This window comes from Saccopteryx leptura, chromosome 8, assembly GCF_036850995.1.
Source record: "Saccopteryx leptura isolate mSacLep1 chromosome 8, mSacLep1_pri_phased_curated, whole genome shotgun sequence".
In the NCBI taxonomy this organism is placed as follows: domain Eukaryota; kingdom Metazoa; phylum Chordata; class Mammalia; order Chiroptera; family Emballonuridae; genus Saccopteryx; species Saccopteryx leptura.
This window is the reverse complement of record NC_089510.1, coordinates 66,681,549-66,707,377: the sequence shown is the minus strand read 5'-3', so window position 1 is coordinate 66,707,377 and position 25,829 is coordinate 66,681,549. Positions and strand designations below refer to the sequence as shown.

General features: G+C 41.8%; 1 protein-coding gene across 1 annotated transcript; it reads left to right on the top strand.

Moving 5' to 3' along the window:
• The first annotated feature begins 4,043 nt into the window (after window positions 1-4,043).
• Window positions 4,044-24,421, top strand: FETUB (fetuin B). The gene is made up of 9 exons (XM_066347592.1): window positions 4,044-4,199; window positions 8,926-8,963; window positions 10,621-10,897; window positions 11,245-11,355; window positions 13,091-13,178; window positions 16,701-16,864; window positions 17,805-17,906; window positions 22,954-23,037; window positions 23,927-24,421. The coding sequence occupies exons 3-9, from the start codon at window positions 10,688-10,690 to the stop codon at window positions 24,296-24,298; spliced, it is 1,131 nt and encodes a 376-aa protein (XP_066203689.1). The 5' UTR covers window positions 4,044-4,199; window positions 8,926-8,963; window positions 10,621-10,687; the 3' UTR covers window positions 24,299-24,421.
• Window positions 24,422-25,829: the final 1,408 nt, after the last annotated feature.

Genomic DNA, 25,829 nt, shown 5'->3' with positions numbered 1-25,829 from the left:
TTCCCAGAAATGAAATCTTAAACTAACCAATCAGGAATGACCTGATCAGTGCTAGTTAGGTAATCTGCCTGGTAGACCCCTGCCACTCTTAAAGGAAACTAGCTTTGCAATAACTAACCTGCATTTTTGCCTCGTATAACTTCTTGTTCCCACTCCTTTCTGCTTAGGAAAGTCCACGTTTTACAGCTCCTTGGAGCCCCCTCCATCTGCTAAATGTTGCCTAATTTGGATGAAATTTTGCTCACATAAACTAAAGAATTTAAATATGCCTGTTAAATTTTTAACACAATACATAATTCTCACACATAGAGTAGTTCAATATTCATGAATACTTTCTAAGGGTAGCCTCAGAAATAGAAATAATATTCCAAAAGGAAATAATTAAATGTGTGAATAAAGATTTACTCACAAGAATGTTAATTGTCGCTTTGTTTAAAACATCAGCTAATTGGAAGCAATCTGCATATCTTTCAAAAGAATTGGTTTGAATAATTGAACCAACTGGAAATGGACAATTACACAGTAATTAAAAATTAAGTTTTATGTTAAGATGTTCATAATCTATCGTGGGATTTTAAAAGGAAATTACAATATAGTAGGTACTGTATTATATTATTTTTATATAAAAATGTGTATGATATATGCATAGAAGAAAATCTAGAAGGATATCCATCAACTATTAACAGTTTAGTAGACTATTATCTTCTTCTTTACTTTCCTTTTAAAATTTTTCTAAATGCACACAAATCCCTTTGATAATATTCTGTTAATGAGAAAAATGTTAAGTAACTTGTATTTAGTTCTCTAGGCCCTCCACCAGCTTCACTAATAAGCATAAATACTTTTGAACCAAAAGGAAGAAAAGAAGAATTATCAAGTATTAGGACTTATGATTGGGTGAACATTATCACATACCTGATCCCAGTTAGTCCAGTGAAATATGAATGTTGTCCCCACTTTTATTGATGAAATACTGAGTGTCAGAGAAATAAATTGCACCTATGCTTGAAGTTACACAGCTTATGAAATATCCTATCCAACAGGTCTCCCCAACTATAAGCTCCTGCCTTTCCACTACCCCACACAGCAAGAGGTACGTCTAGGGAGTAACCACCCCTAAGGCCAGTGTCTACACTGAGAAGGGTAAAAACAAATTCATTCCTGAGGTCATTGTTCTCTGATGTAAGCCCACCAGAGGCCAGGAACCCTTGCATTGGCAGAAACTGGACGGAAGCTGTGAGAGTGTATATTGGTTTTGCACTGTGGTTAATGAATGATGTTCTATTTGAATATTGACCCAACAGGATCCACAGTGAAGGAGGACAGCAAATATTCACCGAGAGAGCACGGGTTAGGGTCTGGGGTCAACCCCTGGCTGGATGCATTGCCTCAAGCAGGCCATCTAATTTCAAACCTGCCTTGTTTATGTCATTTAAACACAGGCAGGTGTTGGCCTGCCCAGTCTCCAAGGACACATCAATGTCCAATGCTCTACAATTCTGTGATGAGACACATCCCACAGCATGTAGGAAGGGCAACACTTTAAGAGATGGAGGAAAGGAATGTGTTTTCAGTGTCTCGGAGACTTCAGTTTCACCATCAGAGAGAGATTTTCTTTTTCTTGTTTTCAAGATGTGGAAATTGATTCTTGGAAAAGTTATAAGGACAATTTCTGAAACTTTTGAGCAGCTTATTGTGTGAAACATCATTTTTTTTTCCCCCTTTTCCTACATTTTTCTTCTTCTTTTTAAGAAGCTGTGATTCCATGATAACTTCCCAGTTTTCTAGAAAATTCGTGACAGATATTTTAATGCCTTCTCTGACAGAGGGGCAGAAACTTGGCCATCCTGGCAGACCCGCAGAAGTCTCTGCCCACTCAGCTGCAAGTCCCTGAACTGCAGGAGATGCCAGACCAAATCTTTCTTAAAGGAACATTTCCTCAAAGCTTGTGTATTCTCTACTTACCGCCAGAAAGAAAAACTGACTGTTGCAGACTATCATCTCCACCTCTAAGCCTTCGCAGCCTATTTACTCTGTGTGCTTTGAGCCCCTGGATCATGAGACTTAACACCCAGTACTGCCAACATACTGCTGAGGCTCCTCCCAAACTTCTCAACTGTGTGTTTTTTTGTTTTGTTTTCCTGAAGCTGGAAACGGGGAGAGACAGTCAGACATCCACCCGGCACGCCCACCAGGGGCGATGCTCTGCCCACCAGGGGGCGATGCTCTGCCCCTCCGAGGCGTCGCTCTGCCGCGACCAGAGCCATTCTAGTGCCTGGGGCAGAGGCCAAGGAGCCATCCCCAGTGCCCGGGCCATCTTTGCTCCAATGGAGCCTTGGCTGCAGGAGGGGGAGAGAGAGACAGAGAGGAAGGAGAGGGGGAGGGGTGGAGAGGCAGATGGGCGCTTCTCCTATGTGCCCTGGCCGGGATTCGAAACTGAGTCCCCTGCACGCCAGGCCGACGCTCTACCGCTGAGCCAACCGGCCAGGGCCTCAACTGTGGTTTTTTTTTTTTTTTTCATTTTTCTGAAGCTGGAAACAGGGAGAGACAGTCAGACAGACTCCCGCATGCGCCCGACCGGGATCCACCCGGCACGCCCACCAGGGGGCAATGCTCTGCCCATCCTGGGCGTCGCCATGTTGCGACCAGAGCCACTCTAGCGCCTGAGGCAGAGGCCACAGAGCCATCCCCAGCGCCCGGGCCATCTTTGCTCCAATGGAGCCTTGGCTGCGGGAGGGGAAGAGAGAGACAGAGAGGAAAGCGCGGCGGAGGGGTGGAGAAGCAAATGGGCGCTTCTCCTATGTGCCCTGGCCGGGAATCGAACCCGGGTCCTCCGCACGCTAGGCCGACACTCTACCGCTGAGCCAACCAGCCAGGGCCTCAACTGTGTTTTGAAAGAGAAAGACAAAACAAAACTGAAAAGAAAAACTCTGTGGACATTGTAAAGTGGCAAGGTTGTGCTCATAAACAAAGGAAAGGACTTCAGAAGTTTTGTTCTCTGCTCATTTCCTACTAACTGGAAGATACTAGTGTATTGCAGAAGGGACAGAAAATGTTAAGCTCCACTCACTCGTTCTCTGCTAATCCGCCCCTGTATTCTCATCCCTCTATCACGCTCTCCTGTCCCCAGCCTCTCTCCTTCCACCCTTACTCTTATCATACCAACAGGACCTGCTCAGTTTAGCTGGGAAGTGGTCATTACCAGCAACAGGCATAACTGAGGTGTTAAATGCTGGAGGAAGAACCGTCATTCCTGCCTCTAATGCGTTGCCACAGGGTTCATTGTTAATTGTCTCTTCTCTGTGCTCATAGCTGAGCTTCCATGGAAAGAACACGTGCCAGAGCTGCAGCCCCTCCATGAGAATGGGTCATGCAATCAAGTTCTGGTTCTGATAATTTGGCAGATGTTGCCACACTGGGAGTATTGGAAAGCTCATGCTTTGTGTGGCTTAGTCATCAACCAGGGAAGAAGACACCTCCCAACAAGGCTTCGTGAGGATTAAGTGTAAGGACCTGCCCTCAGCACGCTGGCATGCAGTCGGCACTCACGGTGCTGCTCCCTCTTCTTGTCTTCGATCAGCGTATGGGCAGTACTGGTTAGGGTAGAATTTAGGCATAAATCCACCCATGGGGAGTGAAACCCATGAGAACCAGCACCTCCGGGCAAACGAAGCCACCTGTAGGGAGGCCACACCCTCCAAGTTGGCTCGTAAAGATGTTGGTGAGGTAACTTGGGAAGTGCCCGTGTCTGACCAGGTTCTGGGTGGCTCTTCAGAAGGAGACTGTCCCTAATTAAACTTTGGCCCTCTGCCTAGGACCCCGCCCGTAATGCAGGAACCAGGGTGTAGGCCTGGCACTGGAAGCCATTAATGAAAGCTGTGGCTCAGCCAAGAGCACTGGTGCCTGGCGTTCTGAAGTAACAATGCAGTCTGTTTGCAGGATATAAAAAGGTGATCAGAGAGGAAGAACTTGTCAGAGTTTGTCCAGCACTGCTGGGGAGAGGCTGGAGAGGCATTCCTCCCCCATGTAAATTAGCCACCAAGCTTCTGGTTTATACATCAGTTGCTTGTGCATAGGGTCAGTCTGAGTGGGCCTCCAGGCCTGGGCGAACTGGGTGCTCAGGAAAGATCTGCCAAGCTCAGACATCCTTGACATCTCTTCATAAACCGGCACTGCTACCTCTAACCTCATTCACAACGGTGAGTACAAGATGTGGGTTTGGAGATCCAACCTGCCTTCCTTTCTTATCTTTTAGATTCCCTTTGGTGAGGTGCTGAAGGCGAACCGCGTGCCAGGTGCTTCTGTGTGGGATTCCACCTTACCCCACATCCATCCTATGGCTTCACTGGGGCCTCGGTTTACCAGTGAGGAAGCTGAGATTCAGAGAGAGTGAGAGGCCTTTTTGTCACTCAGCTGAGGAGCAGTGGAGCTGGGATTCCAACCCAGGCTTGTTCAAGCCCACGGTCCATGTGCTAGGCCACAGCACCGTGCAGATTCTGGGAGGAAATCCCACTTTTGATGAGTGGCACTTTTTACAGGGCGGATTTGCCCCAAGAATATTTTTAATACTGAACATCCTGCTCTAAACATTCTGAGTTTTTTCATAATTGCCTAAATATGATTGATGAAAGTAAGAGAGGAAAAGAGGTTCCAGATGTACTTGAGGAGATAGGCTGCCAAAAGGTGGCCTGAGTCTACTGGGTGGATTGGCAGTGACAAATACCATCCCATTTATAGAGGAGACAGCGGAAAAGGTTGAAAGGACAGAAGGTAAACGATACCATTTACATTTGTTGCTTTTATTACTCTTGGTTCCACTTCCTTGGACACCTTCCCTGCCTTGCCCATCAGACATGTTCCTATACATCCTTCAAGCCCAGACAGAATGTGACCTCCTCTAAGAAGTGACTTCCCCAACAGAGTGGGGTTCTCCCACTGTGTCTTCCTTGGTATCCACTCATTGAGGGCAGGAACGGTGCCTTTCTCTCTGAAGCCATAGAAGCTAGACACAAACCCTGGCTATAAGACCCAAGGCAAGCTACTTAATCTTGCTCTTCCTCAGTTTCCCTCTTCTGTAAAATGGGAGTAATAGTGGTACTTACAGCCCTGGGTCTGTTGTGGATCTTAAACGAGAGAAGGAACACAAAGTGTTTAGCACGGGGCCAGGCACATCCTAAGAACTCATCAGTGATATTTATTACTATTTGTAACACTGGGCCTTGGCCCATCGAGTAGATGTACGACGTTCAAGATTTGTGGAAGGAAGAAAAGCTAAAGGAGAAAGGGGAAGAGAGTGGGAAACAACCCAACCAGCTGCAGAGATCATCTCTAACTAGGTCAGAGCCAACCTGATATTTTGGCGCTGTGGCTGCTGCACACCTTTCCCCACCATCCCAAGTCAAGACCAGGAACTCGTATCTCTCCCTTCCCAGAAACCTAATGCCCTGCAGCACACCTCACCCAGCTCTGCAGCAAACAATGCCTCACCTGTTTGACCTGTGCTGTTCTAAAACCGACCCTAAATCTCTGCCCTGAATCACACCTGTCAGGAGGAGGGACTCCAGGAGACCTGGTACCGCCCGCTTCTGGCTCAAGGAAAATCAAGTCCCTGTTTCTCCTAACCTGGCTCACCTGGTGGAAGTGACTCCATTCAGGTGGACTGGGAGAGAGGTGGCCCACTGACTCACTTGGGATCTGCACTGTGTGAGACAAGGAGCAGTCACAGCACAGACAGCAGACATTGTCCCCAGGTGTCCTGTGTACCAGGGCTGCACTAAGCACCTGCTATGCATTTTCCTGTGACCAGTCCTTCCTGCAGCCTCAGGAAAGTGGGCTCCTGCTTCTTTCCTTTGACAGGGCCCGTGCAGTCTAATCAGGTGGTCGCACGTCTCTCCTGAGCGCCGTAAATGAGACTGGGCTGAACTGAGGCATGTAGTAGCGTGAAACTAAGAATATAAACTACCTCATATTTTTATATTGATTACAAATGGAAATGATAATATTTTGAATATATAAGGTTAAACAAAATATTAAAATTAATATCATCTGTTGCTTTTTCCTTTTTTAATGTGGCTACTAGAAAATTTAAAATTAAACATGTGACTTGCACTGTGCTTCTATTAAAAAGCACTGGATTAGAGGACCACCCCTGACGATGGCCCAGCCTCCGACCCAGGTCAGTCTGTCTCCGTGGCCTTGCTCTTCACTTCTGTGCTGAAACTCCACTTGTACACTAGTACTAGAATTGTCCCAGTGCTGGGATTCAGCAGTTTGCACCGGTTCAGCAAAACCAATACCTAATTTTTTTTTTTTTTAGTTCAGTGAACTGGTTGTTAAAATGACACTTGTAATCAGGGTTCTCTCTAAAGCAGGCACTTGGGCAGCCGCCCAATGTGAAAATCACAAATTTACATTCCTTACTCTTTTTATTTTTTTTTATTTTAATTTTTTTTTTTGTTTATTCATTTTAGAGACAGGAGACAGAGAGAAAGAGAGAGAGAGAGAAGAGGGGGAGGAGCAGAAAGCATCAACTCCCATATGTGCCTTGATCAGGCAAACCTGGAGTTTCAAACCGGTGACCTCAGCATTCCAGGTCGACGGTTTACCCATTGTGCCACCGCAGGTCAGGCCATTCCTGACCCTTTTTAATGTTTATCTGCGCAACAGCGTATTCTAAGTGTCTGTAGTAATGTTTATTCTATCCATAGGCGAAAAAAATTCCAAGTGAGGATGCCAATCAAGAAGCAATATGGAAATATCTTAATTAACAGTTCTATTGTTTTTGTCAGCTATTATTTAATATTTTTTCATTAATATTTTAAAACTCTTTTATAACATAATCTAGTTTTGTGTACCTCTCTAATTTTTATTTAAGTAGTAAATGCATGAAATTATAAACCATCTTTTGGTATATCGGGGTTTTTTTGTTTGTTTTTTGTTTTTTCAGAGACAGAGAGAGAGAGTCAGAGAGAGGGATAGATAGGGACAGACAGGAATGGAGAGTGATGAGAAGCATCAATCATCAGTTTTTCATTGCGACACCTTAGTTGTTCATTGATTGCTTTCTCTTATAGGCCTTCAGCAGACCAAGTAACCCCTTGACCAAGCCAGCGACCTTGGGTCCAAGCTGGTGAGCTTTTGCTCAAACCAGATGAGCTTGCACTCAAGCTAGTGACCTCAGGGTCTCGAACCTGGGTCCTCGGCATCCCAGTCCGATGCTCTATCCACTGTGCCACCGCCTGGTCAGGCGGTATATCTTTTTTTTATACTTAAAACAGTTATTAGGGTAAAGAACTGGTTGTTAAATTATTTGAATGCCACCTCTGGGTTTTCCCCACACGTAATGGGGACCAAACATAAGAGTTCCTGGGGTGGAGCTCCCAGGGAAAAAGAAAATATGTTCCCATCTTTCTACAAGTGGATGCAACCGTGTGTGTATGTATGTGTATGTGTGTGTGTGTGTGTGAGTGAAATTTAAACCAGGTCTGTCTTACCCCAAAGATTGACCTGTTCCCTCTGCCACCTCACCCAGGGCTCCCACACTTCACAACCTAGAAAGAAGCTGGTCTCAAGTTGTTTGAGATTGGATTGAAACCCAGACCCTGGCCTGTCATGAACAAGTTTCATTGTATTGCATTCAAGGAGAACTATCTCCCGGAAGGGGACTAGGAGCCAGATAAAGAGAAAGGCAGGAATGCCCACACCTCAGAATCGAAAGGACTCTCGGCAATTCTGTGGTTCTACACCTGACCTCACAGATGAAGATGCGGGCTTCAAAAATCTTATGCCACTTGCCCTTGGTCACACAGTTAAGGGCTAAATCAGGACATTAGGTCAAAGTCTGCTTTATTCTTCCATCAGTGTTTATTACCCTTTTGTTCTGATTGTTTGGGTCTCGCCTTCATTTTAGTTGCAGTAATTGCCTTCACGGGGCACATTTGATGCAATTCCTCAGGCCTTGGACTGTCTCCTCCTGTTTGGGCCCCACCTTTTTGTGTCCTCCATCCTTCCTAACCTCTTTTCATACATCACTCCAGCCCTGTGAATATTTGTTCATTTGCTGGCTGCAAACCTTTGTTGTAGCCCAGAATTTGAGCATCTAGTTTCCATGCCCATTTCTGGTTTTCAGACCCATTTTCCTAGTGTTGCTCCTGTTTGAAAACAATGCCTATGTCCATGTCTCTTAGTCTCGTTTTTATGGACAAGAGTGTGGTGGCTACTGGGGGGGGGGGGGGTTGAGGGGAGGAGACAGGGGAGGGGAGGAGCACAAAGAAAACCAGATAGAAGGTGATGGAAGACAATTTGACTTTGGGTGATGGGTATGCAACATAATTAAATGTCAAAATAACCTGGAGATGTTTTCTCTGAACATATGTACCCTGATTTATTAATGTCACCCCATTAAAATTTTTTTTAAAGTGGCAAAAAAAAAAAGAAAACAATGCCTAATGACCATCTCAAAGGAGCTGGGATCATAAGATTGAGGTTTGTAAACCAAGCTTCAAAAATGGTTTATTGACTTGCAGAAATTAGTTAGAAACTATATCTTATTAATCTAATTAGTCTTATTAACCCTTGATTCCAGAGATCCTGATGGTTCCTGGCACTGTAGAGATGCCCAATAAGTGCTGTGGAATCTTATGTCACTACCATAATTATACTTACAACCAAGCTACCAGCTGTGTGCCAGCTGTGGGTCTAGTCCTCCATGCACATAATCTCCTATGGTGGTGCTGTGAAGAGCCCGTTTTACAGATCTGGCTACTGAGGCTTATAGCAATTAAGTGACTTTCCAAATTTATTCAGTTGGTAATTAAAAGAGTTACAGTTAGGTTACTGTTATAATACTTGATCTGATTTAAGTATTCTAAACTAGAAGGTTTCTGGTCTGGTTCTGCCACTAATTCATTTATGATTTTTGTTTAGGCACTTCACCTTCCTACATCTCAGTTTTCTCGCCTGAGGTATGTGCTGGTTAGGGTCACTAAATTCCCTTTAAGAGTACTTTTCAGTGCATCTACATACTACCCCCGAATGACCTACAATGCCATGACTTGGTTACCAAATGAGAAAAACTATTTTCCATACAATTTTTTAACAAAAATTTAAATTGTATCACAGTAGCTAATTACAGTAATACTAACAAGCAATACAAATCATTATATTTAAGTTTAAGGTGAAATTAAAGTTTTAAGCAAACATAGACAACATTAAATGCCTGCTCATGTTTAGTTCACTGCTATCAGTCATGGATTACCACACCCTGAATTTTGGTTCAGGCTAGAGTGACATTTTTATTTTTTAATTCCATTTGAAATATCTTTACTTCCAGACAAAATTTTCCTATGGCTGAGCAGTTTCTTAAAAAACAAAACAAAACAAAACAAAAAAAAACCCTCACAGATAGCAATTCTCTAGTGCAATAGTTCCTAAATTGTATTTTTTGGTTTAATAATAAGTGTTAACAAAGACCTATCTTATAGTCAAACAATGTAGGACATCGTGGTATAGATTTCTTCACCTCAAAGCTTGGGAAAGCCTTTACCATCTAATATGTCTTGAGACACCACTATAAGAGTGCACCAGCTCCAAGAATTGTTTAAACACAGAACACTGAGGATGGAATAGGAGGTGGGAGTGAGGCTGGAGGTAGGGGTTGGTATGGGGAGACTAGGTCGGGGAACATGGTTCATGACTAGGATTTTATGGACTAACTTCTGTGATATCCTAATCTAGAAGCTTCTCTCCAGTTTTGGCTCTTTTCTCTTATGACAAACTACCTCTGATGTATATGTGGGGTTTTTTTAATAGAAACTTTTTAAAGATATTTGTGTTTTGTACAGTTCTAATCAGTAGAAACTTTCTGAAGCACAAGCAGAAGCTGAAAGAGAAAAGTGAGAGTCCAGCCTTGTGGGACGTAGTGGTGTTCCAGCCTACCTGCCAATCATTACCCAGCTCTTCACAGTTTCATTAGGCCTTCGCTTTCTTATGAGTTTGCTTCCACACAGCTCCCTAGAAGGAATGTAGATCCGGACTATGATGCAGGAACTATTAACATACCATTCTTCTATTTTATTTTTTTACTTAAATGAAATCATTGTTTTTAAAAAACCCAAGTGAGACTACATAGACCACTTTCAGTCAGATCCCAAAGTGCTTTAGGAATCTCACTGCTTTTTCACATAGGTGATGTGAGGCTCGAGCCTTTCTCCTGCTCTAACAGGAATGGTAAACACAGAAGGTCAGGCAAAAAGTGTGAATTCACTGAATATTATTAGAACCATAACCCAAGCCCAGGGTAGCTATTAGTGCGGCCAAGGATATCAGCCAGAGGGAAGGTGCTTCGGGAAATGCGAGAATGGGACAGTCTGCACGTGCTGGTTCCGGTGGAGCCCTGGAGGCAAACCAGAATCAGATCGTGACCTCCTAGGAGCCTTGACCCAAGTGTTTACTATTATTTCTTAGTAAGAGATTAGGAAAGGTAAGTTTGTTTACATGTACACGTGAATATGAGATTGCTCAGGGTCGAAGGTTAGAAACATTGGCAAAGTGCTGACTCAGGGAAATCCACAGAGTTAAAATGGGAAATAAAATGGGACTTGTGTTTGATTCTGGTCACAGGTTCAGATTGTGATTACTGCTCAGCTGGGCCGTTCCTGCAGCTCCACCAGGTCTTGTTCCTCACAGAATGGGTCTGCTCCTACCGCTGGTGCTCTGCTCCTTGGCTGCGTGCTGCACAGCTAGCTCGGAGCCCTTGTCACCTTTCCTCTCCCGTAGCTGCAACGACACAGATGTACTGGCTGTGGGGAGCTTTGCCCTGCAGGATATCAACAGTGACCAAAAGGAAGGCTATGTGCTGAGCCTCAATCGAGTGAGGGATGTCCATGAACACAGACAGGCAAGTGACAGTCCCCTACCTGAGGCAGGTGTTTGCACCAGCTGCGTGAGCCAGCCAGGGGTTGAAATCTGGAGACACATGTTGGCAGGTGCTTCCCAAATTAGAAACCTGCTGAGAGCGCTCTGCTCCCCTTTGCTAAGTTGTATTATATACTCTTGTTACTGTTCCTAGGAACAAGGGCAAATAGTACCCTACCCTGACACTTGTCCAGTGTTCCACAGTTTATTAGAAATCATCACAAACATGCTAGCCTTCGGCTCTGCCATAAACCAAAGGCTATTTTGGCCAGTCTTTAGGGGTTTCTGCTTCATGTGGGATGTGGTGCCCTTTTCCACCCCTTCCCACAGGCTGGTCTGGGATCTGTGTTCTACCTCACACTGGACGTGTTGCAGACTGAGTGTCATGTGCTCAGCAAGAAGGCATGGAAGGACTGTAAAGTGAGGATGTTTCATGAACAGGTAAGTGCTACGTCCCAGGAGCTCTAGGAGAGAAACTAGATGTCACTTGTCTACAGGGTGAAGGTTGTTCAATGTGTTCCATCCTTTATATGTCCTCCTTTATAATTCCTTGGACATGGTGTCCATATCGTTATCCAATTCTATTACACGAAACAGAATTCAGTCAGAGGAATTTCTGAGAGTCCTACCGGGGTGATAAACCTGGAATTGAAAAGTTATCCTCAAATTGTTTTCTACTTCTAAGACCCTTCCATAGCCTCCAAACCTGTGTTTACATTATGAGAAGAAAAGCTGTAGCATTCTGGATGTGTGTTTAAGGAAGGCAATGGAAGCAATAATGAGAGAGCTTTATTATTTGTTTTATTTTGCCTTAATTTGTTTTAATGAACACTGATATGAAGTTTGAGGCTGGGGAAAGGAAGGGCTTATACTATGGGAGCTCTCAAAGGTGCTATGGAACGATTTCCTGGAACCATAGAACTTAAAGAACCTCAGAATTAATCCTTTAAAAATGACCATTGAAGAGGCTTAAAGATAACAATTTTTATTTGTTCTCAGTGATCATGAGTTATTTCCATTAATTGCTAAGACACGTTTGAATGCAAGATTGTGTTTAGAAGTAAACCATTCGATCATGATATTTTTTTGAATCGTTTAATAAGATTTATCAAACTGTACCTATCCGATTTTGATGAGGCATTTCTTAGAATCCCATTTATCCTGTTGTGAATTATATTTGTAAAGGTGACAGTAGCTGCTATAACACATGCCCTAAAAGTGTATGCAGATTCCAGTATGTTACAAGTTTATTTTTCACTCATGTAAAGTTCAAAATAGAAATTCCTGATCAAGAGGAGGCTTTCCTCCAGGAGTGACTTGGAGACCCAGGTTCCTTCCACATTGTGGCTCTAGACTCTTCCTGCTTCAACCCATGGCTTCTGTGGTTACCATGCTCATCTGCACAAGCTATCGAAAGAGACAGAGCAGGGAGGACAACTCATACATGAGAGATCTTAAGGGCCAGACCTGGAAGTGATTACAGTCACTTCTGCTCACCCCCCCCCCTTTTTTTTGGTAATTCTTTTCCAAGTGAGAGGAAGGGAGATAGAGAGACAGATACCAGCATGCACTCCGTCGAGGACCCATCCAGCAACCCCTGTCTGGGGCTGATTCTGCTCACCTTCTCATTGTTAGAACTCAGTTATACAATCACATCTAATTGGGAGGAGAGCTGGGAAATGTAGTCTAACTGGGTCCAAGGAGGTTAAACTGTTTATAAGCTGGCAATTTCTCATACCCAAAGCCACCAAAATTGACCTTTAAGTTTTTCATTATTTAAAAATAAAATGTGTGCTCAGTGGATAGGTTTGCCCAGCGTCTGTCCTGGGATCCATCCTGGATGGATCCATTCATCATGTCAGGGCACACATGAGAAGCAGCCATCTGCTTCTCTTCCCCTCCCTCTCCCCCTTCTCTCTCTCTTCCCCTCTCACAGCCAGTGGCTCAGTTGGTCCAAGCATCAGCCTGGGCGCTGAGGATATAGCTCAGTTAATTTCAGCATTGGCTCCAGACAGGGGTTGCCAGGTGGATCTGAGTCCAGGCGCATGCAGGAGTCTATCTCCCTTCTTCTCACTTAAAAAGATAATAAAATAAAATATCCAATTTCATTTTGGTGGTATTTTAAAAAGTCAGAGTTTATTCTAGCGATGTCATAAAATGTGTTTGTTGGTTCTAGACTTATGGTCAATGCAAAGCAATATTTTACATTAACAAGCCAAGAAGAGTTCTCCATTCACTTGCTTACAACTGTACCCTTCGCCCAGGTAAGAAAGTACGCTGATTTTGTTTATTTTAATGAAAGATCTAAAAAGAGAATTAAGCAGAGCTATGCCCAGAATATATAGCATTCTCCTGTCCTTACTTCCTATTCATACCAAGGCCAAGTTCCTAATATATCCCATATTTGCCTTCCCTGTGAAATTCAACTTGCACTGCTCTTCTTCCCACAGTTAGTCTCCTAAGTCCCCTGCAATGGTTTATTCATGAGTACTGCATTAACTCCTCAATCTTTAGTCTGATGTAAATGACATCATCTCCACACTGGTCCCCAAGCTCTTTTTCTAGCTGTCTCTGCCATTACTTTCCTGACTACACCAACTCAGACTTCATTCAACTTAATCCCTCATTAATTCATGAACATATACTGAACTTTCCAATCTCTGCATCCTGCTGTGCCTTTCCTTCTGCTGAGCAAACCCTCCCCTTATACGCCCTGCCCTTGGAACTCATATCGATTTTTTTAATTGTATATTTTATTGATTTTAATTTATTGTGTTTACATAGATTCAAGTGTCCCCCCCGAATGCATCCCCCCTCCCCCGTGTTCCCCTCAACATCCCCCTTGCCCCTCTCCCCCAAACACCCTCCCCTCTTCCCTCCAGGATTTGCTTTACTGCTTTCTATAACGCTGTGTTATGTATTTATAATTTCACCAATCTCTTTCCCTTCTCTGATCCAATCATCTCATCCCCTTTCCCTCTGTCCACTTTCCCACTGATCCCTTTGATCCCACCTCTGTCTCTATTCTGTTCCTCAGTTCACATTGTTCATTGGATTCCTCAAATGAGTAAGGTCATATGATATTTTTCTTTCTTTGACTGGATTATTTCACTTAGCATAATAGTTTCCAGATCCATCCATGTTGTCGCAAAAAGTAAGATTTCCTTCTTTTTCGTGGCCTCATAGTATTCCATTGTGTATATGTACCACAGCTTTTTAATCCACTCATCCACTGATGGACACTTTGGCTATTGTAAACAATGCTGCCATAAACATGGGATGCATTTCTTCTTTTGAATCAGTGATTTGGTGTTCTTAGGATATATTCCTAAAAGTGAGATGGCTGGGTCAAAAGGCAGTTCGATTTTTAATTGAGGAATCTCCATACTGTTTTCCACAGTGGCTGCACCAGTCTGCATTCCCACCAGCAATGCAGGAGGGTTCCCTTTTCTCCACATCCTTGCCAGCACTTATTCTGTGTTGTTTTGTTGATGAGCGCCATTCTGACTGGTGTGAGGTGGTATCTCATTGTGGTTTTAATTTGCATTTCTCTAATGATTAGTGATGTTAAACATTTTTTCATCTGCCTATTGGCCATCTGTATGTCCTCTTTGGAGAAGTGTCTATTCATTTATTTTGCCCATTTTTTGATTGGATTGTTTATCTTCCTGGTGTTGAGTTTTACAAGTTCTTTATAAATTTTGGTTATTAACCCCTTATCAGACATATTGTCAAATATGTTCTCCCATTGTGTGGTTTGTCTTTTTATTTTGTTCGTATTGTCTTTGGCTGTGAAAAAGCTTTTTAGTTTGATAAAGTCCCATTTGTTCATCCTATCCTTTATTTCACTTGTCCATGGAGATAAATCGGCAAATATATTGCTCCGAGGGATGTCCAAGAGCTTACTGCCTATGTTTTCTTCTAAGATGCTTATGGTTTCACGACTTACATTTAACATCGTGAAAGAAGCAGCGTTGACGGCGGTCCTTAAAATATCGATAATGATTTTTTAATGATGTTCTCCATTCAGGAAAGGAACAGGTTCTCCTGTTCTCATTTCTATAAAACTTAAACCTAACCACTCATGGAGCATAGACTATGCACAGCCTTGAATTGAAGTCTTACATCTTATTTCGTGTAGAATATTTTATGCCTTTTTTCTTCCCTCTACAACGACCCTGAGTTCCTATCAAGTGTAAGGAATCCAAAATATTGTTGAATAAATGAATAAATGGACTAAGAATGAAGTTGAAGCTAATGGCATTTTAAATATGCACATGCATTCATTCTGAGTTCTTTGGAAAGCAAGCATCTGGGGCATGGTAAAATCAGATATGACTACTTGTTAAACTATTAAGTGCATGTGACTCTCTTGGTGGATCTTGTTCAAGTACAGACTCTGATTCTATAGATCTGTGGTAGGGGATGAGAGTGTGTTTCTAATTAGCTCCAGGTCATAACAATACCGCTAGTTCCTGTGAGGGACAAGGCTACAGAGCAAATATTTTATTAGCCACAGTTTAAGTTTCCTGGTTGTGAAGACCAGACTTTCTTAAATTAGAAAACAACAACTAATAAAACAGATCAGGATGCAGAAGTCATGAGTACCAGACATATGTGAGGTCAGAAAGTGACATGTGGGGACAGTGCCCGGAGTGACAAGTGGTGGCTGCTAACTCTCCCATAGTGCATCCAAACACACTCAAATAAATGCACAATTGATCAATTGTTTTGCTCTGCAGAAAACAACTTGCAGACAAGTAGCCAGTCTGACTTCCTCTCTGGTTTTGTCACCCCCAGCTCCTCCCAGTCAGAAATTCTGGCTGTACCATTAGAATGAATTCTACCCAGTCAGACAGTGATGTGGCCAATTTTTGTTTCCTGGGTCACTTGCATTTTTTTTTTCTGAAGCTGGAAACGGGGAGAGACAGTCAGACAGACTCCCGCATGCGCCCGACCGGGATCCACCCGGCACGCCCACCAGGGGGCGATGCTCTGCCCCTCCGGGGCGTCACTCTGTTGCGACCAGAGCCACTCTAGCGCCTGGGGCAGAGGCCAAGGAGCCATCCCCAGCGCCCGGGCCATCTTTGCTCCAATGGAGCCTTGGCTGCGGGAGGGGAAGAGAGAGACAGAGAGGAAGGAAGGGGGGCGGTGGGGAAGCAAATGGGCACTTCTCCTATGTGCCCTGGCTGGGAATCGAACTCGGGTCCCCCACACGCCAGGCCGCCGCTCTACCGCTGATTGTTTCCTGGGTCACTTGCATTTTTTAACCAGAGGGAGAGTGCTTCCAGCTTTCATATCTCATTCACTCATTTATTCATTCAACAAGCAATTACTGAGCACTTATATTATCTTAGGTGTTGGGGACTAAAAGGTGATTGAGGCATACCAAAACTAAAATTCTCACCTTTTAAGATACTCAGCTGGCTTACAGAGTCAATAATGATAAAAGATATTGAGCTACTAATTGGGAAACGTTTTTCTACCACTATAAACACATATATTATGTGTTTTTTAATAAAATTCCTGGCATAAAAAAATTTGTGTGAGATAAAAACAATCTTGCTTTGATTTTGTTTATAAATTATGAAAGGAGTACATGCTCTTTGCAGAAAACTCACTGCTGACAGAGAAGCTTCAGTTCAGATAGTGCCTTTCCCACGCCATCCTTGCCGAAACTGAGTTACCTTTTTATTTCACTCTGCTTCTGTTGTGGTCATAGAATTCAGAGGATTAAAAGTCATTAAGGATCTTTATTTTTAAACTGCTTTCTTTGGCATCAACAGTTCCTCGAAGAAAGGTTCAGTTCATGTGCCCTGATTGCCCCAGCCCCTCTGACTTATCAGAGCCCAGAGTTCTGGAAGCTGTCACTGAGTCCCTTGCAAAATACAACAGCGAGAGCGCCTCGAAGCAGTATTCTCTCTTCAAAGTCACCAGGGCTACTAGCCAGGTAAGGCCGAAATGCCCAGTTACACAAACAATGTGTCCCATGACTGCTGCTATCAATTTCTAAACTAAGAGGAGAATATTAATGCCCTTTTTTGATTAGAATGCAGGAGCCTCTCTTCACTCCCTACTTTGGTAGACCTGATGCACATTGAATTATGTTTCAGTTTCTGAGTTATCCCATGGGATTTCCACAAGAGTTGTGGGATTTGATTTTACTTCATCATCCTTATGGCAAAAATGAAAATAGACTCATAGTTTCCTTGGTTCAATATTTACTGCTACATTCTCATACTGATTGCCCATGGAGCTCATTTACCAAGTCAACTTCTGCCCCATGTTAAGCCCTGGAGAGGATGTTGAGTTCTATGGGTTAGGGCAGTGGTTGGCAAACTCATTAGTCAACAGAGTCAGTATCAACTGTACAACGATTGAAATTTCTTTTGAGAGCCAAATTTTTAAACTTAAACTATATAGATAGGTACATTGTTATTAACTTAATTAGGGCACTCCTAAGCTGGCCAAAGAGCCGCATTCAAGGGGCCAAAGAGCTAGCTGCATGTGGCTCATGAGCCGCGGTTTGCCAACCATTGGGTTAGGGGAAATGGAGTCTCATTTGTATTTGAATTATGTTGATATTTATCATATAAAAAACACTCATCTAAAAAAAATCTACTTGAAGAAAATAAGCTCACCCAAGGGAAGTTTTCTAAATTCCATTCAAATCATTAAGAATGGAAGAAAGGAATGCTTATTATGTTTTCTAAATAACAAAATCATGATACATGGTTCAATCATGGTGGGAATTATAGGGACAACAGGAGACCTGTGTTGACAATGACTGTGGGAATGTCTGGTTTCTGTAAATGTAATGCTGTCACCCCTCAGTTATTTCTCTACATGAGAGGTTTGAGTTTTGTTTCTCAACTCTTGTTTCATACCAGTGGGTGTTTGGCCCCAGCTACTTTGTGGAATATTTAATCCAAGAGTCACCATGTACCAAATCTCAGGACAGCGCTTGTGTACTTCAGCTTCCTGACTCTGGGGTGAGTATCTACATAATGTAGGATTTGTGTTCATAGATCTATCTGTGTGTATTGAGCATAAACTATATATGAGCTGTTGTAATGCATAAGACACTTTTCTTCCCCTCAAGTAGTAACTGACTAGTTAGAAATTGTACTGGCCCAGATATAATAACGTTTGATTGTGAGGGCAGTTTTCATCAGCAATATTAAGCCTTTGCAGAAAATTCTCATAGAGGCTCTGAAGTATAGACAACTCTCCTCAGTGCTTGGTGGTAGTTCTGCTTTTATCTGAACAAATCTGTTACATTTAGAATACAGCATTGTGTTTCATTCCTTGTACTCTTCTAAGAAGGACAAAATCAAGCAGGATCTCCTTGAAAGAATGTGTCCAAGATGGGGAGAGTACCTTAAAACCATCTGACATACCTGCTAGGAACGCCAGTTGGCACAATGTGTTGTAACACAATTGGGAAAAATACATCGACAGTCTTTTCTCCTCTTATTTACTTATTTATAATAACAGCTTTATTAAGACATAATTCACACACCATGAAATTCACCTTTTTAAGGTATACAATTCAGTAGCTTTTTAGTATATTCTCAGAGTTGTGCCACCACTATCAGTATTTAATTTTAGAATATTTTCATCAGCCCCCAAAGAAATGCTATACTCATTAACAGTCATTATCCTTACCCCCTTACCCAAGTCCCTGGAAACCACTAGTCTATTTATTATCTCTATGACTTTACTTTTTTCTGAATATTTCATATAAATGAAATCATACTATATGTGACCTTTTAAATACGTCTTCTTTCACTTAGCATAATGTTTTCAAGGCTTATCCATGTTGTAGAATGTATCAACACTTCATTTCTTTTCATTATCAAATAATATTTACTGGTATGGATATACCATATATTGTTTATTCATCAGTTAATGGATATCTGAGTTTCCTCATTTGAGCTATTATAAATAATAGGTCAAATAATGTTATGAACCTTTATGTACAAGTTCTTATGTATACATATGTTATATATCTTGGATATATACCTTACACTGGTGTTGCTGGGCCATATGGTAACTCTCCGTTTAACCTTTTGACTAACTGCCAGAGTGACTGCATCAGCTTCCTGAACCCATCAGCAATACGAGGGTTTCAGTGTCTCCACATACATGCAAATACTTATTTTTATCATCTGTTTTTTATTAAAGTCTTCTTTAATAAAAAGGATCCAGAGAGAAAAAGGATGATAGGGTGATAGGATGGGATGAAAACAGAAAAGCAAATCCTGGGTATGAAGTAATATCTCATTTTGGTTGTGATTTACATTTCCTTCATGGCTAATGATGTTGAGCATCTTTTAATGTGTTTATTGAACAATTGTGTATATTCTTTGGAGAAATCTCTATTCAAATCTTTTGCCCATTTTAAAATTGGACTATTTATCTTTTTATTGTTGAATTGTAAAGAGTTCTGTACATATTCTGGATACAATCCCCTTATCAGGCATATGTTTTTTAAATATTTTTTCCATTGTCTAGATTATCTATTCACTTTCTTGATGACGTTCTTTGAAGTACAAATTTTTAAATTTTGATAAAGTTTTAGTTGTATATTGTTTCTTTTGTTGAAAGTGTTTTTGGTGTCATATGTAAAAAACCATTGTTTAATCCAAGATCACTAAGATATATTTCTATGTTTGTTTGTCTATGACCCATTTTGAGTTAATTTTTGTATATGACATGAGGTAGGAGATTCAATTTGCTCTATTGCATGTGGATAGCCAGGTGTCCCAGCACTATTTGTTCAAATGACTATTTCTTCCCTCATTTAATTGTCTTGACACACTTCCTGAAGATCAATTGGCCATATATATAGGATTTATTTCTATACCCTCAATTTTATTCCACTGATCTGTCCATCTGTCCTTACAGTACTACCACTGTATCTTGAATACTATAGCTCGTAGTAAGTTTTGAAATTGAGAAGTGTGAGTCTTCCCATTTTTTTCTTTTTCAAGGTTGTTTTCATAATAATTTTAGGAGCTGCTTGTCAGTTTCTATGTTAAAAAAACAGTTGGGGCCCTGGTCGGTTGGCTCAGTGGTAGAGCGTCGGCCTGGCGTGCAGAAGTCCCAGATTCGATTCCCGGCCAGGGCACACAGGAGAGGCGCCCATCTGCCTCTCCACCCCTCCCACTCTCCTTTCTCTCTGTCTCTCTCTTCCCCTCCCGCAGCGAGGCTCCATTGGAGCAAAGATGGCCCGGGCGCTGGGGATGGCTCCTTGGCCTCTGCCCCAGGCACTAGAGTGACTCTGGTCGCGACAGAGCGACGCCCCGGAGGGGCAGAGCGTCGCCCCCTGGTGGGCGTGCCGGGTGGATCCCGGTCGGGCGCATGCGGGAGTCTGTCTGACTGTCTCTCCCCATTTCCAGCTTCAGAAAAATACAAAAAAAAAAAAAAAAAAGACAGTTGGGAATTTGACGAGATTGCATTGAATCTGTAGATCGAGGTGGGAAGAGTTGTCATCTTAACAACACTGAGTCCTTCAATCTCTGAATATGGAATGTCTTTCCATTTGTTTAAAACAATGTCTTTCATAATTTTCAATGTACACGACTTTTATTTACAAGTATTTTTACACCTAAATATTTAATTCTCTTTGATGCTACTATAATGTATTTATCTTCTAATTTTTTTAAGGTTGTTCATTGCAAGTTTATAGAAATACAATGGATTTTTATATGCTGACTTTGTATCTTGTAAACTTGCTGAACTCATTTATTAGTCTAATAGTTTTCCAGTAGTTTCCTTAGGTTTTCTATATACAGGATCATGTCATCTGCAAATAGAAATAGTTTACTTCTTCCTTCCCAATTTGCATTTATTTATTTACTTATTGCCAATATTCCTGCCTAAAACTTTCAGTGAAATGTTGACTAGAGGTGGAGACATTCTTGTCTTCCTCCTGTTTTTAGGGGGAAAGCACTCAGTATTTTTGTAGTGTGAGGAAGGGATCAAAGCTTGTTCTTTCATTCTTTCTCCCCCTCCTGCAATCTTTTGCTTAATTCTAAATCTTCCAAGTTGTAAGAAGAATAAAAGAGGATTAGAGAAAAGAATGCAAAGTCTTTTTACATGACTAACCCTGCAGCTGTCATTTTCTCTTGGTCCTCACTGGCTCTTTTTGAAACAGGCTCCGGTGCCAGTTCTCTCACGTGGTACAGGTATGAGTTCATCTGAATGTCTTTTCCCAGGAGGGTGATAGACTCCCTAGCTGACTCCTTGGAACTACCCCTTCTCAGAGTCAGCATCACATTATTTTTTTTTTACTTTTAAATGCCCTATATCTGGAAGTCCCTTCAGGTGAGCACATTCAAAATAATACTACCTATGACATTTGCTTGTCCCACGCAAACCTCCCACATTTTTACTATGCCAGACGATGGCCATAGGCTTCCCTCATTGTCTTTTCTCCATACCATAGTAAGCTGCTTTACCTGAGATCCTGCTCTTAGACTGTACTGAGAGAGAAGCAGCCTCCAATCTCCATAGCCATATGTCCCTAAACTCTAGGATTCATATGTCAAGCTTGCCCTCAAACTCCCTTTCTGTGGTCAGGCCTCTCAATTATGGTAGTTCAACAAATCCTAGTCTGAGTGGGAGGGGCCAGACTACTTGGTACCAGTACCTGCAATCTCTCTAGAAGGTTCTCTTAGAGGCCTTCCCTTATGTAATGTGGTGATAAAGAGGAGAAGGGAAAGGCTTAAGTTCCATTCTCCAAGAACTTCCTACATTAATGGATTTTCTCACTTTAAAAAATTTCTAATCGCTTCTCGGCCTTTTGGCTAAGATCAAGTGTAAAAAATTTCTAATCTTCTCTTCATATAGTCTGGTGATAGAGTAATATTCAGACAATCTCTTTAGACCCATTTTAGTAAATTCTAATACTGTATTTTAAAAGTCTTTAGAAATTGAGGCAACATTTTATTATAATATTCTATTTACACTTGCAAATATGTGTACTCTATGACTCAAAAGTTTCTCTTCCAGTAATTTACTCTAAGGAGTTAACTAGGGAGATATCAAAATATATAGCTTCAATGTTTAAACAAAACAAATGAGATACAATCTAGTGTCCTAACAAAAGAGAACTTGTTAAATAACACAGAGGAATATTAGGTAACCATTATAAAGATCATAGAAAACTATACAATGCCATAAAAGAATTTTCACAATATAGAAAATGACAAAAGAGAGCTATAAAGTAATATATAGTATAATTTTATTTTTTAGAAGAAAAAATATGTCTGCATAGGAAAAAAGATTAGAAGAAAATAAGTCAAATCATTGCAGAAACAGGTACCTTTCATGCAATTACAGGCCTTTTTATTTTCTTTCTGTTTACCCACATTCTAAATAACTCTTACATGTATAATAAGAAAACAAAATTATTTTTAAACATAGAGAAGTTGAAGAAACTGAGAGTGGTTTTGTCTGAGAAGAGTAAATGTAGGTAGACCATGCATAAAGGGCTGCTATATATGAGAATCAAGAACAAGTTTTTTTTAATTGATTTTAGAGAAAAAGGGAGAGAGAGAAACATCGATTTGTTGTCCCACTCATGTAATGTAAGTCCTGAATGGGGATCAAACCTGCAACACTGGCACATTGGGACAATGCTCTATCCAACTGAGCTGTTCTCACAGGGTGAGAACAAGTGTTTTTAATGGACCTAAAGGTAGAGGTAAGGCCAAGAGGTAGATGTTCTACAGACACAGATTTGCACTCAACGTAAAGAATTTTCTAAAAGTTAGTTCCTCAAGAAGTCTGAAGTTTCCCATCATTGGAGACAGTGTAGCCTGTTTTGGTGGTTACTTGTAGGGACAATCTAGAGAGATTGGCTCTGAGCCTGCCCATTGCATGGTAGCAGCATAAAACTGTTGACTGACTGTGTGTCCACACAGGCAGAAAATAGGTTGAGTTTTGTTTAAGGTCATTGATAATTGTAAAACTCAACATTGTATCTTATCTTTCTTTCTCACTCACTCTCTCTTTCTTTTTTTTTTTTAGCCTGTTGGTCTTTGCACTGGTGGTCTGAGTAAAATGAACTTAAAAAAATATGTCTCCGTGACCTGTAACTTCTTTGAATCACAGGTATTTTTCATTCTAGTTATTTGTCTTCATGTACAAAAAAAAAAAAAAGTATATGATCTAAATTTTAGCTTTCCCTACCCCATCCTCTCCTTTTATTTCTTAAGATCCATTATGACCACTTTATTCAGGCTGCTCTGTGGTCACACCCACAGGATAGATGCTTAAAGACCTGTCACTCTTTGTTTTAGTCACAATGTGCTCCTGTAGAATAAATGACTCTTTCAGAAATAGGGACCTACTAGCTTGGATGGCTCAGGACTCTGAGACATTAAATTTGATGTTCCAAAGATCCTTACACTGAACTGAAAGGAGAAGTTATTTCCATGGAAAGTTTTAGTCCCTTTTTAGAAGTATTTATTGAGCACTTACTATGAGGCAGCCTGATATACATATTATTGAAAGGGTGGCTGAAATAGGCCACCAGGATTCCAGTCCCACTCAGCTACCTGTGAGCTGTGTGACCATGAGCAAATTTTTACTTCTCTGAGTCATGGTGGCCTCTTCTGTGAGTGGGATTTCAATGCCTACCTCATTCAGTTCCCTGTGAGAAACAAGTGAGAAGACGTGAATAAAGGGTGCTGGATTGGGCCCGGCACAGAATAACCAGTTAGTAAAAAGTGGCTGTTGCTGCCACTACTAGGCACAGGGAGACAGCTCCCTGGGACTTAGAATAAGCCATTTAACTTCTCTGAATCATTGTTCCATTCTAGATTTGTGAAACAAGCTCTTATCTGTTTTAATTTATGACCTTTGAACCAGAGGCCCATCCCTTTAGTTGGTCTCCCTTTGAAGCATTTCATCAGAAAGACATAGAACAGCTTAACCTGGTCCAGGTACAGCAGAGATTTCTCTGGGAGACGTCCCATTAATGAAAATGTTCTTGTTTCAGGCTCCCACCCCTGGGGGTGAAAATTCTGCTAACCAGGGACCTGCTAACCTCCCCAAGGTGGAAGAGCCCCAGCAGCAAAACACAGAACCCACCCACTCACTTTCCAAAGCTGTGTCAAGAGGATCTGTTCAATACCTTCCTGACGTGGGTGATGAGCAACCTGAAGATTCCCAGGAAAAACCTCCTGTTGAGGCCTTCCCTGTGCAGCTGGATCTAACCACAAACCCTCAGGGAGAAGCCGTTGATGTCTCTTCCCTCTTCCTGGGGCCTATGAGTGAGAAGTTGGTTGTCCTGCCTTTCCCCAAAGAACAAGACTCTGCTGAATGCCCAGGACCAACCAAGAATGCCAACCCTCTTGTTCTCCTACCATGAGAATCACATAGAGGATTCCATGGGGATACGGTGCCCTGCAGGAGGTGAGAGGTAGTGGGGAAGGGAGACAGAGAGGCAGAAGGTTTGAACATAGAGAGTGGCTAATAAAGTGTGTCTATTGGACTCTCTTGGTCTCATTATTTTGGCTGGAAGTGGAAATGAGACTGAATCCTCCACATGTACACTGCAACGCACACCTTCTAAACCATCCAAGATATCATTCCATGGATAAATGCCTCTTACATCTTCTACCCTTCCCTTTGTAACAATTACTGACTTTTAGCCAGGTGTCTCTGGTGTAGGACCTGCCACAATTAGGAATGTCCTCCTTTTCCTGGACAAGAGCTTACTATAATTTTTTTTTTTATCAAAATGAGATGAAAATTGAAGGATACCAAGAGACTGAGATTCTTCATAGAGTTTCATGCTCCTTTTATTCTATAACTATTTCAACACCAAGTATTGGTCAGCTATTGTCTTCACAACCTTCATCCTGAAGGTGGAATTTTTTTTCCTACCTGTCTATATAGTCTCCAATCCCAGAACTCGATCAAGTCCCTTAGCAATGAGGGCTGATTTGAGAGACAGTTTGCCTGTGGCCCTGTGGTTGAGCCTAGGGAGAATCAGATATTGTTCCCAGTTGTTTAGAGAAGAAATGAAGAATAACATTCTTTCCCAATTTTTTCACTTAAAAAGTGAAAACATATATGTATATAACATATATATTATATATGTATATGTATGTTTATATACATCTACACAAAGATATATGTAATATATCCAGATATACACATACATATATTTTTTGAAATATGAGAGGTGTTATGAGCTGAATTGTGACCCCCAAAATTTATATACCAACGTCCTAACCCCCATTATCTCAGAATGTGCCTGTTTTTGCACACAAGGTTTAAAGAGTAAAATGCAGTCATGAAAGAGGGATATAATCCAATATGACCGGTGTCTTTATAAGAAGAGGGGATCAAGACATCGATGAACACAGAAGGAAGACCATGTGGGGACACAGAGAGCAGGTGGCTGCCCACACAAGCCAAGGAGAGAGGCCTCAGAAGAAACCAACCCTGTGACACCTTGATTTCAAACTCGAAGCCTCCAGAACTGTGAGGAGATTTCTGTTGTTTAAGCCCCAGTTTGTGGTACTTTGTTATGGCAGCCAGAGCAAGCTAATACCGCAGGGAATCTGCGGATATAATGGTTGTCCTCTGCCCGGCAGCTGCTTCTTAAAAGAGGAACATGGGCCTTGGCATCCTTTGTTTACAAGCAGTAGGCAAATTCACACTCAGTTACTCTTATCTACTTCCTATAAGAAAAAAGTGATTAATTGGGGTGTCATGTGGAGTTTTAGACCTGTTTCAATCAGGGTCTGGCAAGGAACACAATTTGACTCAGATAGTTCAACTGAAAAGACTTGAACAAAGTGAATGAAGCCTTGTGGGCCAAGCTAAAGGAACAAGCAGGGAAGCTGAGGCACCTGGAGAAGAGCCACCATGAGACTGACTGCTCCAGGCCT

What these genes read in the sequence shown, in the direction of transcription:
- FETUB (XM_066347592.1), top strand. Translation starts at nt 10,688, where the DNA reads ATGGGTCTGCTCCTACCGCTGGTGCTCTGCTCCTTGGCTGCGTGCTGC. An exon ending in TGAGGATGTTTCATGAACAG is followed by an intron (nt 11,356 to 13,090) that starts GTAAGTGCTACG and finishes TGTTGGTTCTAG; the next exon opens with ACTTATGGTCAATGCAAAGC. An exon ending in CAACTGTACCCTTCGCCCAG is followed by an intron (nt 13,179 to 16,700) that starts GTAAGAAAGTAC and finishes TGGCATCAACAG; the next exon opens with TTCCTCGAAGAAAGGTTCAG.